Source organism: Propithecus coquereli, unplaced genomic scaffold (genome assembly GCF_000956105.1).
Source record: "Propithecus coquereli isolate 6110/MARCELLA unplaced genomic scaffold, Pcoq_1.0 Scaffold131, whole genome shotgun sequence".
Lineage (NCBI taxonomy): Eukaryota > Metazoa > Chordata > Mammalia > Primates > Indriidae > Propithecus > Propithecus coquereli.
In genome coordinates this window covers 797063-812883 of record NW_012137303.1, presented here as the reverse complement: position 1 = coordinate 812883, position 15821 = coordinate 797063, and the positions used below count along the sequence as shown (strand labels likewise).

Below are 15821 nucleotides of genomic sequence, written 5' to 3'. Positions count from 1 at the left end.
CTTTGAAATCTTAATGTTAATTGTGTATTTTCTAAATTTTCCAATTTAACTTACAGATCCCGTTTCTCTGCAAAATCTGCATCCTGTAGTTACTCAACTATATTCAGTATCAGGCATTATTTGTACATAATTCTGGATTAAGTTGAAGCTTCTAGATTAATGTTCTACCTTGATTGAGGGTCAATTTTTGTTTCTGTTAGATAGACTATGGACAGATTAATCCAATTCAGAATTGAGATAAATCACTCACTCAGCCTAATTGAGGGCTTGGCTTTATCTTGTTTATTTTTAACCCTGTCTTTTCCCTACCCTAAGCAATAAATGCCTTCACACATAGGTCTCTGTAATGGTGCGAACGAAAGTTCCATAAAAAGGAATTTAGAAAAAAGAGAGTTTATTCCGGTGAATAGTTCGCAAACCGGGACACTCAGCCTTTGGGTGTAAAAGTAAGGCGCATTCCAAAGAGGGTTACGGAAACGATGGGAAAGAGAAAACGGAAGGGTGTGGGGCAATGGGGATTATAGCGAAAGTTCCTGCCCAGGTTCCCAAACAGGTCCGTTTATGCAGATGAAGGTTTAAAACTTACTATTTCTGGTTGGTTGAGATTGCTGAGCTCTAATTGATTGCTAAAACTGATCTCTGATTGGCTGAGAAATATGAGTTCTGATTGGTTGGTTCAGGTGAACTCTGATTGGCTAGTTTCCAAGCCCACTGCCAGAAGTTTCTGTCAAGTGTTTCTTTCAAATGCATCCAACTTCTTTCAAATATCAGTTGTTCATATATATGTTCGTTTATTTCTGGACTCTCTATTCTGTTCCATTGGTCTATTTGCCTATTTTAAAACCGTATCATGCTGACTGGCTTTCGGTAGCTTTATAATAATTGTTTGAAATCAAGTAGTTGAGAGCCGTCCAGCTTTGTTTTTTCAGAGTTGTTTTGGCTACTCCAGATCCTTTCATTTCCGTGAATTTTACAATCAGGTTGTCAATTTCTACAAAGAAACCTCCTGGGTTTTGATTGGGTTTGTGTTGAATTTATACATCAGTTTGGGGATAAATGATACCCTAACAATATTGAGTCTTCTGACCTATAAGCCAGTCATATTTCCCCATTTATTAAAGTCTTCTTTAATTTCCCCCAGAAATATTTTGTAGTTTTCAGTGTACATATATTTCACATTTTTTGTCAAATTTATTACTATTTCATGTTGTAATTTTATACTAAATAACATTTTTTAAAATTTCTATTTCTGATTGGTGCTATTATATAAAAATACAGTTGAGTTTTATATATTGATCTTGCCTCCTGCAGCCTTTTTGAACTCAATCATTAGTTCTAGTGGCTTTTTGTAGATTCCATCTCATTTTATACATAGATAATCATGTTATTTGAGAACAAAAACAGTATAGGTGCTATCTTCCCAATTTCAATGATCTTTTCTTCCTTTCTTCCTCCTTCCTTCCTTCCTTCCCTTCCTTTCTTTTTGTTTTCTTTTCTGTTTTCTTTTTTTTCTTTCTCCTGATTGCACTAGCTAGAATCTCCACTACAACATTGAATAGAAGTAGTGAAAGACATAACTATCTTGTTTACAGTCTTAGGGGGAAAACATTCAGTATTTTCCCTTTAAGTAAAATGTAGGTTTTTATAGATGCCCTTTATCAGGGTGAGGAATTTCTCCTCTATTCCTAGTTTTCTGAGAATTTTTATCAGGAATGATTGTTGGATTTTGTCAAATGCTTTTTCTGCATTTATTGAGATCATCATATGGTTTTTCTTTTTTAGTTTGTTAATATGGTATATTACATTGATTGATTTTTCTAATGTTTAACCAGCTCTACATTTTTTGGGTAAACTAAGAATACTTGTACAGGATGTATTTTTTAATATATTATTGAATTTTATTTTCTAAAATTTTATTTAAAATTTTTGCATTTATAGCCATGAAGGATATTGGCCAGTAGTTTTCTTTGTTTATAATAGATCTGTCTGGTTTTAGTATCAAGATGATACTCATCCCATACAATGAGTTAGGATAGGAGTTGGCAAACATTTACTTTAAGGGGCCATATAGTAAATGTTTTAGTCTGTATAGACCATAAGGTCTTGTTAGAACTGCTCGACTTTGCTGGTATAGTGAAAAAGATAATATACACATAAGTTGGTGTGGCTGTGTTCCAATAATACTTTATTTTCAAAATCGGGTGGTGGGCCATATTTGGTTTGAAGGCCATGGTTTGCTGACCTCTGAGTTAGGAAGTATTTCTTCCTGATTCTAAAACATGTGAAAATTCAAAGACAATTATAAAAAGCACAAACACAATTAGAGGAGTTACACTGTGAGATATCAATCCCTATCTTAAGCTATGGTAATAAGGATAATTGCAATTGAGCAAGAAAAATGTATGTAGTCACCTGATCCATGACAGAGGTAACACTGCAGTGCAATGAACGTAAGTTGTCTTTTCAATAAATTCTGCTGGGTGAAATGATATGTCCATATGGAAATATCCATATAGAAAAGATTTACAAATCATTAAGTAAAGAATAAACAACCCATTAAATGTGGGCAAAGACATGAACACTCTTTTCCACTAAATGATACTCAGTGTACAGGAAGCATATGAAACACATCATTACTCATCAGAAAACTCAAAATTAAAACAACTATAAAATATCACTAGACATCCTCCCAGAAGGGCAAAGATTTTAAAGCCTGACAAAATAAAGGCAAAGATACGAAGCAATTAAAATTGTCTTATACTGCTCACAGAAGTTTGAATTGGTTTATCCATTTTTGAAAAATATTTGTCAGTGTTTACAAAACCTAAATATATGGTTACCTTAAAACTGTCAATTCCATTCCTAGCTATATGCTCAAAAGAAATGAATACATATGTTCAACAAAAGACATACACAAAAATATTCATAGAGCTTATATTTATAATGGCGAAAAAAAGAGAAAACTTAAAAGCAACTGAAAAGTAAACAAGGGCATCAAATTTTAAATTGTTAACATTTCCTGAAATTGTCTTCTAAGACAACTCGCTTCTTTTAATTCTTAAAATTGAAATTAACACTTTAGCCCTAATATGTCATTATTTATAGGCCATCATGAGCCAATCAAATAGTTTACCATGTATGTATTACTTTTAATCACAATAAAACAAAGACATTTTAGAATTCAAATCTACAAACTTTAAAGTATTGACTTTGTAACAATTAATTTAAAAATAAATTGAAATGTATTATACTTTGATATTCTCCAATATAACTTTTTACCTAAAATGTAAAATGGACCTTTTTTATTAAGTAGAAAAATAGAACATTTCTGGAAAGCCTAAACACAATGTGGAAACTATTGACTTGCTCTAGTATCAGTCTTATTTATTGTTATAAAACAAAAAATATACCATTATAGTTACTCTTAACTATCCAAGTGTTTGTAGGTCAGCTGTGGCACCTGCCAGATGAAGCAAATGAGGCTTTTACCTAAAGGTGACAATTTCATGGAAATAAATTAGTATCAGGGAGGGCTACACAATGCAAAAACAAACTTCTGTAAGGACTTGAACTCAAAACCTTTTGCTTATCAGACAAGTAGGATGAATGACAAAGCAACAATCCCCTATCCTAAATTAATTTATTTGATGTCCCTAATGTGGACATTTAAAAACATGCCAGTAGAATTTCAGATTTTGATTTGTCTTGAGCAGAAAACACATTAAGTAAGTAAGACAAACTTGCTTGGTACAAGACATTGTCAAGGCCTTGTTACAGCAGAACTCACCAAGAACAAACCGACCTGCACGAGGAAGGTGGAGAAAATCAGGTTTTATTACGCCAGAGGGCTCAGACGGGACTCACCACCAAATTCTGAGCACCTGATTCCAGGTTTCTTTCTCTTTATCTTGTTATAGCAGGAAGTTGCTGCAAGCAGTTTACGGAAGCGAGAGTGGCAGCGGTTTAGCGGTTACGTAGGGGATTGTTCACAGGGAGGGGTTTTGCTTAGTGGAATTTTCCATTTCTCTGTCATTTCCCCCCTTTGATGCTTATTACAAAATTCTTTTTATAATGCATCATGTAATGGATGGTGCTCTTGTAAGACCATGAGTCGGGCTGTCCTTTGTGAGTTGGTGTTTTCTATGAATTTTGTGATTGAATTAAAAATGAGGGGGCCTAAAGTTATTAGGAGGAGTATAGTTATTATGGGTCCAGCTAGGAGTAGTAACCATTTAGCCCATGATCCTAGGCTGAAGTCCTGTGATTGTTCTAAATCTTGGTTTCTTTTTTTAATTCTTTTTTTTAATTCTTTGACTTTGGTGGCTACTATTCCTGATTGATTTACATAGTAGCAGCATTCTTCTCCCTGAAAGACAGGAATTGATAGTAGGAGAATGTACTTTGTTTTGTGTGGAACAAATTGTCTGAGTTTAGAAAAATGTGCTCTCGTTGATTCTAACTGATGCCATTTGCTTCTGTAACCATGCTCGCTTTTAGGTGTTTGTTAAATATAGGAGTAAGAGCAGGAGTGACTCCATGACAAGCTGAATTTCCTGGAATAGGCCTAAGTTTCAGTTTACCTGGAACCAAAACACAGACCACAACTGGCGCCGGCGTGAAAATTGAAATCCCAGGGCTTGGAGCCAACCAATCAGGAGTCAAAACAATCAGCCACTTTCAAAGGAACCAATGGACTAAGGGGGGAGGAGGGATGGTGTGCCCAGCGTGTCGTGTGGAACCTGCGTGTCGTGTGCCACCGGTGTGTCGTGTGCAAAAGAAAGTATAAAAGCTTCACTTTTACCCCAGGGCAGGGTCCTGGTTCATAGGGAGGTCACTGCGTTTGTGCTCTGGGACTTGGACCCTAGCTCGAGCTAGCCAATAAACTCCTTTGCCATTTGCAGCCTCGGTGACTCTGCCTCTCTGTTCCTGGGGCCGAGGGGAACCGGCTCTAACATCCCACGAAAAAGCAAGTTCCCCCCTTTTCTGAAGTAAGGAGGTCCCGAGCCCCGTGGTTTTGTAAGGTTACCGCAGCTAGTGAGTTTCTTTGGGCTTTAAGGGATAGAAGGGAATCAGCTACTCATTCCATGTCTTCATTTAGTTCTTTAGATAGTTTGTAGTAAATGTTTAATGATGTTCCTAAACCGCCCACTCCGGTTTCTATTCCGGCAGCTATTCTCCCTCCTATCAGGAGGCTGGCTAGGAGGGCTCAATTGTCGAATTTTTGGATGAGGGCTCCAGGCTACTTCTAGCTCCTCGTTGCTGAAAACAGATAGGCCTGGTGTGAGGAAGATTTGTGTACCTCTTCCTGTCCAGTTGCCTGGGAGGCAGGAGTAAGCTTGGTTTCCACAGAGGAAGAAGATTCCTCTAGGGACACAGGTTATGTCTTGTGTGCAAATTTCCCCAGGCATCTCTCCCACTGTGACATTACCTTGTATTTGGCTGTAACATGTAATATTCTGATTTTGGGCTATAGCTAGTCTGACATTGTTGGCCACTGGCCCTTGGAGAGCTGTCCAGTTAGTGTCTGTTCCCAGTATGCTATCCGTCCGATTCCACTCTGGGGGTACAGGGATTCCAACATAAACCCGTTTTTGGAGTGGGAGACAGACTCAGCAGGAGGTACGGTTGGGTAGGGCCTGAAGGGTTACATTTAAGAACTTAGCAATTAGTGGGGATGTTTCAATAGGGTTTGTAAGTTTTCGTACACCACTGAGACCAGGGCACTTGTATGGTGCTGCTGCTGCTGAGCCTATTCTGATGAGTTCTGCCTTAACTCGTTCGTTGCACTTATCTGCTCCCTGGTCTTGGACCCCCCCCTCCATCTGACATTCCTACATGGGTGTAATATGACCAACACGCCAGCTTTCTGTATGGGGAGTGACATGTGTTTTGGTCTCCGGTAATAATTCCGGTCCAATACACCTCTCCCCCATAGGAACATTGGGTGGCTGAACTATAGCGACTGTTTGGCATAGGGTGTTAAAGACAAATCCAGCCTGGTGGCAGTACCTGAGGCCTGGGGGCATCCATATGCAGGATTTCTTTGTCATGCATGAGCATGATGGGTGTGCCTTGGTAGATAAGCCTAAAAGGGTTAGAGTGATTGCCAAAGGTAGAAGAAACATCCTGTTGTGGCCCAATATAATATAGTAAAAATTACTTTCCCCATCACCATCTGCGGGGAACGTGGCCAGTGTTCCCCGCAAAAAACCGGGTCCCTTTGGTAGAGTTGCAAGGGATAAGAAAATAATAGAGAGAAATGGAAAATGGAAGAAATAAAAGAATACACTGAGACAAAGATATAGTTTTATAAGTTTATAAAGATTATAGGCAAAGCGGGAGCTCAGGGGGCTCGGACCTCTCCGTTGGTCTCAAAAAGCCCCGAATGAGGTCTTACATGGTAACTTATAGGAAATAGTGAACAATTGTCAGGGGTAACAGATTTACATAACAACAGGTAGTTCCTCTCAGGTTAACAGATTTTCAAAAGGCTTTTACAGAAGGCTTCTACAGATTCTTTAACTAATTCTATTTACGTGGGCAAACGGTTACAAAGTCTTTCAAAGGTTAATTTCTAAATTCTAAGGTAAGTTTATCATTTAAACAGAGGGGTTAAACAGAGATATGCAAGCTCCATGTTTATTAGGTTATTGTGAATGGAGACAGGTAGTCTAGAGTGGTTTAAACAAAAGCTTTGCTTTTGGCCATTTGGGAAGCTGTCGTTTCTGGGAAGCTGTTTGTTCCGGAGGGCACTCCATTGTCAGCTCTAAGCCTATAGTTTTTAACAGATTCGCTTGTGCTTTACAAAGCAAATCCAATTCTTTAGGTCTGAGAAACGTGGCGCCTCGTGGGATACAGCCGCAACTGCCTTTCAGAGACGCCCTTCCAGTGTAACAGCATTCGAAATGCAAACCAGCACATTCACCTATGCCTTCAGGGCAAAGCTCTGTAAAAACTCCTAAGACAGATCCTGTCCCAAAACACGTTTAACACTAATTCATGGAGCAACATCTCCCCCTTTCTTTTTTTAGAAATAAGTTGATGGAGTTGCACAGCCATCACGGCGAGGCATTGGTCCCCGGATTCTTGTCTTCCTCGGAGTTTTCTCTAGACTATAAATAAGCACAAGCAAATGATTAAAATAATACCAAAAGTTACTATAGTGAAACTCCCATAGGTTTTAAAAGGAGAAAATGGATCAGCTGACTTTAAACCAGGTGAGATGCCATTAATAACGTCAGCCTTAGAGAGCAAATTAAGTTGGTGACTGAAGGTACTTAATATCTCTTGTTGCAAATTTCCAATCTCTTCAGTCAGATTTTCTTGATTAAGCAGATGTTTTTTAATGTTTTCCCAAGGAAATCGAGTTTGATTGTATATATGAGATATAACATAAAATTTAGTGGTATTCCAATCACAATGGAGTCTAAGTTGCTTTTGTGGATTTACAACCTGGTCTCTGTAAGATGACTGCTTGTTGTAAGTCAGCCACTTGGGTAGCTAACTTCTGTCACTTTGATTTTGGGTAGACCATAATTGATTTTGTAGGGTTGTAGCGGTACCCTCGGTGGGTCCAAAGGAGAGACGACCGCCCAAAATCAAACCCAGAAACCGGGACTTGATGCAAAAATCAAGAGGTTTTATTACAAGCGCGGCACAGGGGCTCACAGCGTCACCAAAAATGGCTAGCTGCAGCCCCCGACAATTACAAAGCTGGGGTTTATAAAGGCAAAAACCACACTCAGGTGGCTGGGGTAAGAGGAAGCTTAGGGTGGGGTATTTCCAAGAGCTGAATCTTGTATAAACGACTCCAGGAAGTCTGGGGTGGGGTAATTCCAAGAGCTGTAATGGAAACTCGCAGGCAAGTTTAAGCAAGAACACACGGGGGGGGGGGGCGGATTCTGCTATAACCTTACATTCCCCCCTTTTTCTGTTGAGTAGTTTTAATCCTGAAACTAGAGGTCCTCATCCGCAGGGAGGGGTTGGTAACGTTGTTGAAGGACCATTAATTGGACAGCACTAATTCTGTCACGAACGAAAGTCACTAGGCGGTTTAGTATGCAGGGCCCAAAAGTCAGAAGTAAGAGGAGGATAATCAGGGGTCCTAGTAAAGTGGATATCAGGGTTGTTAACCAGGGGGAGGCATTAAACCATCCTTCAAACCATCCTTGCTTGGATTCATGCTCTTTCTTTCGGGTTTCTAGTCTCTCTCTAAGTTTGGACATAGAATCCTTTATCACTCCAGAGTGATCTGCATAAAAACAACACTGTTCCTTAAGAGCCGCACAAAGGCCTCCCTCCTTTAAGAATAGGAGGTCTAGTCCTCGCCTGTTTTGCAGAACCACCTCAGATAGAGAGGTTAAGGACTCCTCAAGCTTTGTGATGGACTGCTCTATGCTTTTAAGGTCCTCATCTATGGCTATTCGGAGCTCTTCAGTATAGGAGGGTCCTTGAATGAGAGCTGCTGTCCCTGTCCCTACCCCGGCCGCCACCCCTAGTCCTAGGAGAGTGGCTAGGGTAAGAGAAACTAGTTCCCTTCTTCCTCGTGGGGCACAGTATTCTGAAGTCTCGTTGAAGGCCTTTGCCGCCAAACATGGGGTGAGTCCTGTATTACAGGCCCACCACCCTCCCCGGGGGGGAACCAGGTAATAATTACCACTAAAGGGGGATTCCATAGTCTCGTTGCAGAGCCTCTGACGGTCCTTAGGGACATTTCCTATGCAAGTGCCCTGACCTGAGACTTCAGTTAGGGTCAACTTCCCTTGTCTTCCCCAAGTGCAGCCGGTAGGGCTGGTAGTATTACTGTAATTTCCGAAAAAGGCAACTCCTTCATAATAGGGTGGTCCCACTGTCAGACAAAGCCAACAAGATTCGGTCAGGGTGCAATCGGACACATTTAGGGAGCTAAAAGCCCCCTGGACTAGCCCTAATAACCTTTGACCCATACTGGAGTTTGAATGGGTAGAGCCTGTATGGGGATCTGCTGTGGAAGTGGCTGTGGGGAGCCGCAAGGGGGGTTGCTGATCCGACAAAACAGGGTTCGGTCCTATGGGGACAGGTGGGTTATAACTGTCTACATCTAGGATTATTTTGAAAAGGAACCCATCATCGTGCTGCTCTTTGTATAATCTGAATCCCCAAGTTATCCCCCATTGCCGTCTGTTTATGTTATGTGATCGTCCTGCCGGGGTAAAGGTAATGTTTAGGATGTTCTTCCAGCCTAGAGGGCCAAAAGATGTTTTGTTCCTTTGCACCTGGATGAGGTCCCAGGAAGGGGGTTTGTTTATCCAGTAAGCGGTTCCCGTTGTCTCACATCCCCAGGCAGCAAAGTAATAATCACGTTCCCACCCGCAATTTTTCCTGTGACCCAGTCTTTCCTTAGGGCAGACATAAAAAGGGGTTCTGGATAAGCGTTCACGGGCTCCTGAATAACTACAGTGGACTCCAACCCTCAGGTCCCATGCATTGCCTATATAATCTCTAGATTCTAACTGCTGTCTGGTCTCTTCTGCTGTCTTGTAGGGGACATCCCATAATCTCCACCCGGCAGCCATAGCACAGATATCTGGTGTTAATGATGGCCACCATGTTCCCAGGGGGGCTATGTTGGTGGTAGACCAGACTATTTGTCCCGTGTGGGGAGAAGTTACCCTCCAGGTTAGCTTTTTGGGTACATGGGGGGTGCTACTTATCAGCGGCAAGTTCATCACGAGGAAGACGATGGTGAATCCGAAGCTTGAGGGGGTTGTCTGTTTTTTCCACAGTCCATTCACCATTGTTGTCCAGGGGAGCTGCTCGTTTGGCGTGAGAGGCGTGGATCCAGGCTGCAATGCCGTCTACCTTGATGGCTGTCGGAGTTGTTAGTAGCACTAGGTGGGGTCCCTTCCACCTTGGCTCGAGATTGGCAGCTCGGTGCCGTCTGATGTAGACGAAATCTCCAACTTGGAACGGATGCGGCACCTGCAGTTCTCCGGGCTGGTAGAGAGAGGCCAAGGGGGTCCAGACCTCCCTGTGAACAGTCTCAAGAGCCTTTAACCTAGCAAGTAGGGATTGAGGGGTGTGAGTATTTGTTGGCATAGACCACGGATCGGCCATGAGGGGTGGAGGGGCCCCAAACAAAATCTCAAACGGAGTTACCCCTGGAGGGCCGGGGGTGTTCTGAACGCAGAAGAGGGCAAAGGGAAGGAGGACTGTCCAGTCTGCCACACCAGTCTCTAAGGATAATTTAGTCATAGCCTCTTTTAATGTTCTATTCATCCTTTCTACCTGACCTGAACTTTGGGGCCTGTAAGCACAATGTAATTTCCAATCCGCCCCTAGTATCCTGGCCATCCCCTGACTCACCTGGGCAACAAAGGCTGGACCGTTATCAGATCCTATTACCTTTGGAACTCCGAACCGAGGAAAGATGTCTTCCAAGATCTTCTTGGCTACCACAGTTGCCGTTTCTTTTTTGGTAGGGAAAGCTTCTACCCATCCTGAAAAGGTGTCTATGAAAACTAAGAGGTATTTATATCCGTACCGGGCCGGCTTTACTTCCGTAAAGTCTACTTCCCAATTACTCCCGGGGCGATTGCCCCTGAGCCGTTGCCCGGGACTGACCTGGGACGGGTGAGAATTTACCAGCTGGCATGCTCTGCACTGATGGGCTATCTCCTCTGACAGATGGTTGAGCCCTCTAATATGATATCCTGTTGCCTGGCAGGTGGAGCGTAGGTGTTTCGCTCCCAAATGAGTAAGGCGATGTAACTGTTTTAGGTATGCTTTAGCTGCTTCTTTGGGCATGACAGTTTTTCCCTCTGTGGTTTTCCAGATTCCTTGTTTGTCCTTGGAGTACCTCTCAGGCCTTTTTGATAGGCTCTCCTCTTCCTCTGAGGAGTAGTGGAGGGGTTCCGGCGGGGCTACCGAGGGGCTGGCAGCGAGAACCAGGGTTCCCGATTTCAGGGCGGCCTGCTTCGCCTCCAAGTCTGCTTTTCTGTTACCCTGGGCTATCTCGGAGGTTCCCTTCTGGTGACCAGGGCAATGGATAATGGCTACTTCCTGGGGAGCGTGAACAGCCTCGAGGAGATGTAAGATCTCCTGCTTATTTTTAATTTCCTTTCCGGCAGAAGTAAGCAGACCCCTCTGGCGGTAGATAGCCCCATGAACATGGGCTGTAGCAAAAGCATAGCGGCTGTCCGTGTAGATATTAGCCTTTTTGCCTTCTGCTAATCTGAGGGCCTGCGTCAGAGCGATCAGTTCAGCTCTCTGAGCGGAAGTTCCTTCAGGCAGACTACTAGCCCATATAACTCGGTCCTTGCTAACTACCGCCGCCCCCGCGACCCTTTTACCTTCGTGGATGTAACTACTCCCATCGGTGAACCAGGTGTAGTGTGGGTCAGGCAGTGGCGCATCCCGGAGGTCTCTCCTTGGTCCTGTTTCTTCCGCCAGGATGTCATGGCAGGAGTGAAGGATCTCCCTGCCCTCTGGGTCCACCTCTGGCAGCAGGGTTGCCGGATTCAGAGTCACCGGTGTCCCGAAGAAGACTCGATCACCATTTAGCAAAAGGCTCTGGTAATGGGTCACTCGGGCGTTTGACATCCACCGCTCAGGGGGCTGCCGGATGATGCTTTCCAGTGTGTGTGGGGCTATCACCGTTAGTTTTTGTCCCAAGGTAAGCTTGTCTGCATCCTTTATGAGTAGGGCGGTGGCTGCTATAGCCCTCAAGCAAGCCGGCCATCCTCTAGCTACCGTGTCCAATCTTTTGGATAGGTAGGCTACCGGTCTCCTCCAAGGCCCCAGGGTTTGGGTCAAGACCCCCCGAGCAACCCCCTTTCTTTCGTCCACAAAGAGGGTGAAGGGCTTGGACACATCCGGTAAGGCCAAGGCTGGAGCGGAGAGGAGGGCTCTTTTAATGTCATCAAATGCCTTTTGCTGAGTCTCTCCCCACTCAAAAGAGTTTCCCTGTTTTGTTAGTGGGTATAGAGGTTCCGCTAACGTTGCAAAACCGGGAATCCACAGACGGCAGAAACCAGCGGTCCCCAGGAACTCTCGTACTTGACGAGGGGAGCGGGGTCTCGGAATCTGGGTGACCGTGTTCTTGCGGGCTTCAGTGAGCCACCTCTGCCCCCCTTCAAGAGCATATCCCAAGTATGTCACTTTCTGCTGACATAGTTGTGCCTTTTTGGCTGACGCCCGATACCCTAGGCGGGAGAGCTCTACAAGTAGGTCCCGGGTACCTGTTCTGCAGTCTCCTTCCGTAGCTCCGGCAAGGAGGAGATCGTCCACATACTGGAGGAGAGTAATCTGTGGGTGCTCAGTCCGGAAGGCAGCTAGATCTTGATGGAGGGCCTCATCGAAGATAGTGGGGGAGTTTTTGAACCCCTGGGGGAGCCGGGTCCAGGTCAGTTGTCCCGTGGTCCCCGAGTCTGGGTCTCTCCACTCGAAAGCAAAGAGTTTTTGGCTGGCTGGGTGCAATCGTAAGCAGAAAAAGGCATCTTTTAAGTCCAAGACCGAGTACCAAACATGGGATGGAGGAATAGAGCTTAGTAGGTTGTAAGGGTTGGGAACCGTAGGGTGGATGTCCTGGACCCTTTTGTTAACTTCTCTAAGATCTTGTACGGGTCGGTAATCATTTGTACCCGGCTTCCTGACAGGGAGGAGCGGGGTATTCCAAGGAGAGTGGCATTTGACCAGGACCCCCAGTTGTAGAAGGCGGTGAATATGAGGCTTAATCCCTTCCCAGGCCTCCCTTGCCATGGGGTACTGCCGTACAGCAACTGGGGTTGCTGAGGACTTAAGTTCTACTACTACAGGGGGTTGTCCAATGGCCAGGCCCATTCCCGCAGTCTCAGCCCAGGCTTCAGGGTACAGTCGCAGCCACTTGTCATCTATTCCCCTTTTCCCTTTAGCACTGGCTTTGAACAGCCGGTGTTCATCTTCCAATTGGAGGGTTAGGAGGGTGGTTTGCCCCCTATGTTGGGTGAGAGTTGCCCCTCCAGGAGTGAAGGTGATCTGGGCTCCCATTTTAGTCAATAAATCTCTTCCCAGGAGGGGAGCAGGACACTCAGGTATTATTAAGAAAGAATGAGTTACCTTTCCTGTCCCTAGGTCCACAGTCCGAGTGGTGGTCCATGGGTACTGCTCATGGCCTGTGGCTCCTATTACCCAAGAGGTCTTTTTGGAGATCGGTCCTAACGGCTTTTTCAGGACCGAGAACTGAGCCCCTGTGTCAACTAGAAAGCTGACAGGCTCCCCCTCCACTTGAAGAGTTACCCTGGGCTCGGGGAGGGGGTCCGAGTCCCGACTGCTTCATTCACTATCTTCATGGAGGGCCAGCACTTTATTTTGTAATTTGGGACAGTCCTTTTTCCAATGTCCGTCTTCTTTACAATAGGCACATTGGTTTGGCCCTAACGGTGGCTTGTTGCCCGGGTTGTCTGTCTTTTTACCCTTCCCTTTTTGCTGCGGTCTATTCTCACCTACAGCTGCGGCCAGGATACGTGTTAGCCTCTTCTCCTGTCTTTTTTCTCTTTTATCTTCTCTTGCCTCCCTTTCCCTTTCTTTTCTTTGCTCTTTCTCCTCCTCTGTCTCCCTTTTGTGGTATACTTTCTCTGCTTCTTTAACTAAATCCTGAAGGGTGAAATCCTGTAATCCCTCCAACCTCTGGAGTTTCTTTTTAATGTCTAGGGCTGATTGGCCTATGAAGGCCATAGCCACTGAGGCCCTTTGTCCCTCTGAAGTGGGATCAAAAGGGGTGTACCGCCTGAATGCTTCCATCAATCGCTCGAGGAAGACAGAAGGGGGTTCAGTTGGCCCTTGAAGGATTTCTCTTACCTTAGCCAAATTGGTGGGGCGTTGTGCTGCCCCTCTGAGGCCTGCCACTAGAGTCTGGCGGTAGACTGTCAGTTGCTCCCTACCTTCTGCCATGTTGAAGTCCCAATTTGTTCGGGTCAAAGGGAAAGCGGCATCCATCAGGTGCGGAAGCTGGGTCGGGCGTCCATCGGGCCCGGGGACGTTTTTGCGCGCCTCCAGGAGGATCCGCTCCCTCTCTTCAGTAGTAAAGAGAGTCTGGAGCAATTGCTGACAGTCATCCCAAGTGGGCTGGTGAGAGAACATCAGGGACTCGACCAGCCCAGTCAGACGCTGGGGGTCTTCAGAGAAAGGGGGGTGATTGGTCTTCCAATTATAAAGATCAGCTGAGGAGAAGGGCCAATATTGGAGAAGTTGGAGGGGGGCTGTGTCATCGTCACTCCCCGGGACGGGGTGGGGGACCGGCACAGGGCGAAGAGGACAAGCAACAGTGGAGTCTGGAGACGGGGGAAGCCCCCTCCTGCTCTGGGTGCCTTGAGCTGGCCCCTCCATTGGAGGGGCCGATGGCTCAACGGACCCTGGTTGCAGCGGATTGGCCTGTAAGGGAGGAGGATAGGGTGGAGGAGAATCAAAGAGGAGAAGGTCAGCCTGAGGATCACTCAGGGGGCGCTTGGTCGGGTCTACAGGCGCCGCCTGAGCAACAAGGGTAAGAGATGGACGGGACACCCAGGGCTTGACCCATGGAGGGGGGTTCTGGACGAGGTCTTGCCAGACAATGATGTAGGGCTGTTGATCCGGGTGGCCCTTCGGCTGGAAGACCTTCTTTTTTACTGCAAATATAATGGAGAGGTTAAAGGTTCCGTCCGATGGCCACCCGACACCAAAGGTGGGCCACTCGGACGAGCAAAAAGTTCCCCATGGGCCCTTTTTGACGTTGACTGAGAGGTCGAAGCCTCGGCTCCGAATGTCCTTCCAATGTGCTAGGGTGAGGGAGAGAGGAGTACTCCTTCCCTGCCCCATGTTTCCTGGATAAGTGAGGATAAGAATTAAACAGAAAAGGACGACGGCACAAGAAGCAGACAGACACCGAAGCCACCGAGCCCTACAGAAAAGCACAGATGAAGGACGATATCCTATCCTAGTAGTATTTTTGACCAATCCCGCAGCTGTCTGCGAGCAAACAATGGGAGGCGACCAAGCCTTCTTGGTCGCTTCCGAACCCTGGAGCGTCCTCCAGAGAAAGAGTCAGGTACATAGGCTTCCACATCTCTCGGGGACGGAGAGCATTAGGACATGAACAGAAACACACAATCTGTGCCATTCCGAGACCCAAAAATCAGAAACAACTTCGAAAATTTCTGGGAGCAGCAGGATTCTGTCGTATCTAGTTTTGTAGATGTGATAGTTATGCAAGTAATAGTGGGAAGCACACACATTCATCTGGTTTCCCAATGTGAAGTGCCTAGTGCAGTTTCCTTAGTAAATGAATACAGATACATTTGCAAAGACAAATACTAATAAAAAAGTTCTGCAGGAATCCCTATTTTTTTTTTTTTTTTTTTGAGACAGAGTCTCACTCTGTTGCCTGGGCTAGAGTGCCATGGCGTCAGTCTAGCTCACAGCAACCTCAAACTCCTGGACTCAAGCTACCCTACTGCCTCAGCCTCCCCAGTAGCTGGGACTACAGGCATGCGCCACCATGCCCAGCTAATTTTTATGTATATATATAGTTCTCCAGCAAATTTCTTTCTTTTTTTTTTTCTTTTTTTTTCTTTTCTTTTTTTTAGTAGAAGTGGGGTCTCGCTTTTGCTCAGGCTAGTCTTGAACTCCTGAGCTCAAATGATCCACTCACCTCGGCCTCCTGGAGTGCTAGGATTACAGGTGTGAGCCACCATGCCTGGCCTCCTATTTTTTTAAATAAAATTCAAAACTTCTACTCTACTTTTCATGTGTAGAATGCAAATAATGCCTTTATGTAATGTGGACTCTAAACAGGGTTGCATATTCAACATTTGGGACAATATCAGGAA

The 15821-nt window shown here is 45.1% G+C and overlaps 1 protein-coding gene across 1 annotated transcript; it reads right to left on the bottom strand.

Annotated features, from left to right (window-relative positions):
- Positions 1 to 9684: 9684 nt before the first annotated feature.
- On the bottom strand, positions 9685 to 14811 carry LOC105805629. Its single transcript, XM_012638558.1, is given in 1 exon segment — positions 9685 to 14811. A coding segment is annotated over 1 exon segment (5127 nt).
- Positions 14812 to 15821: the final 1010 nt, after the last annotated feature.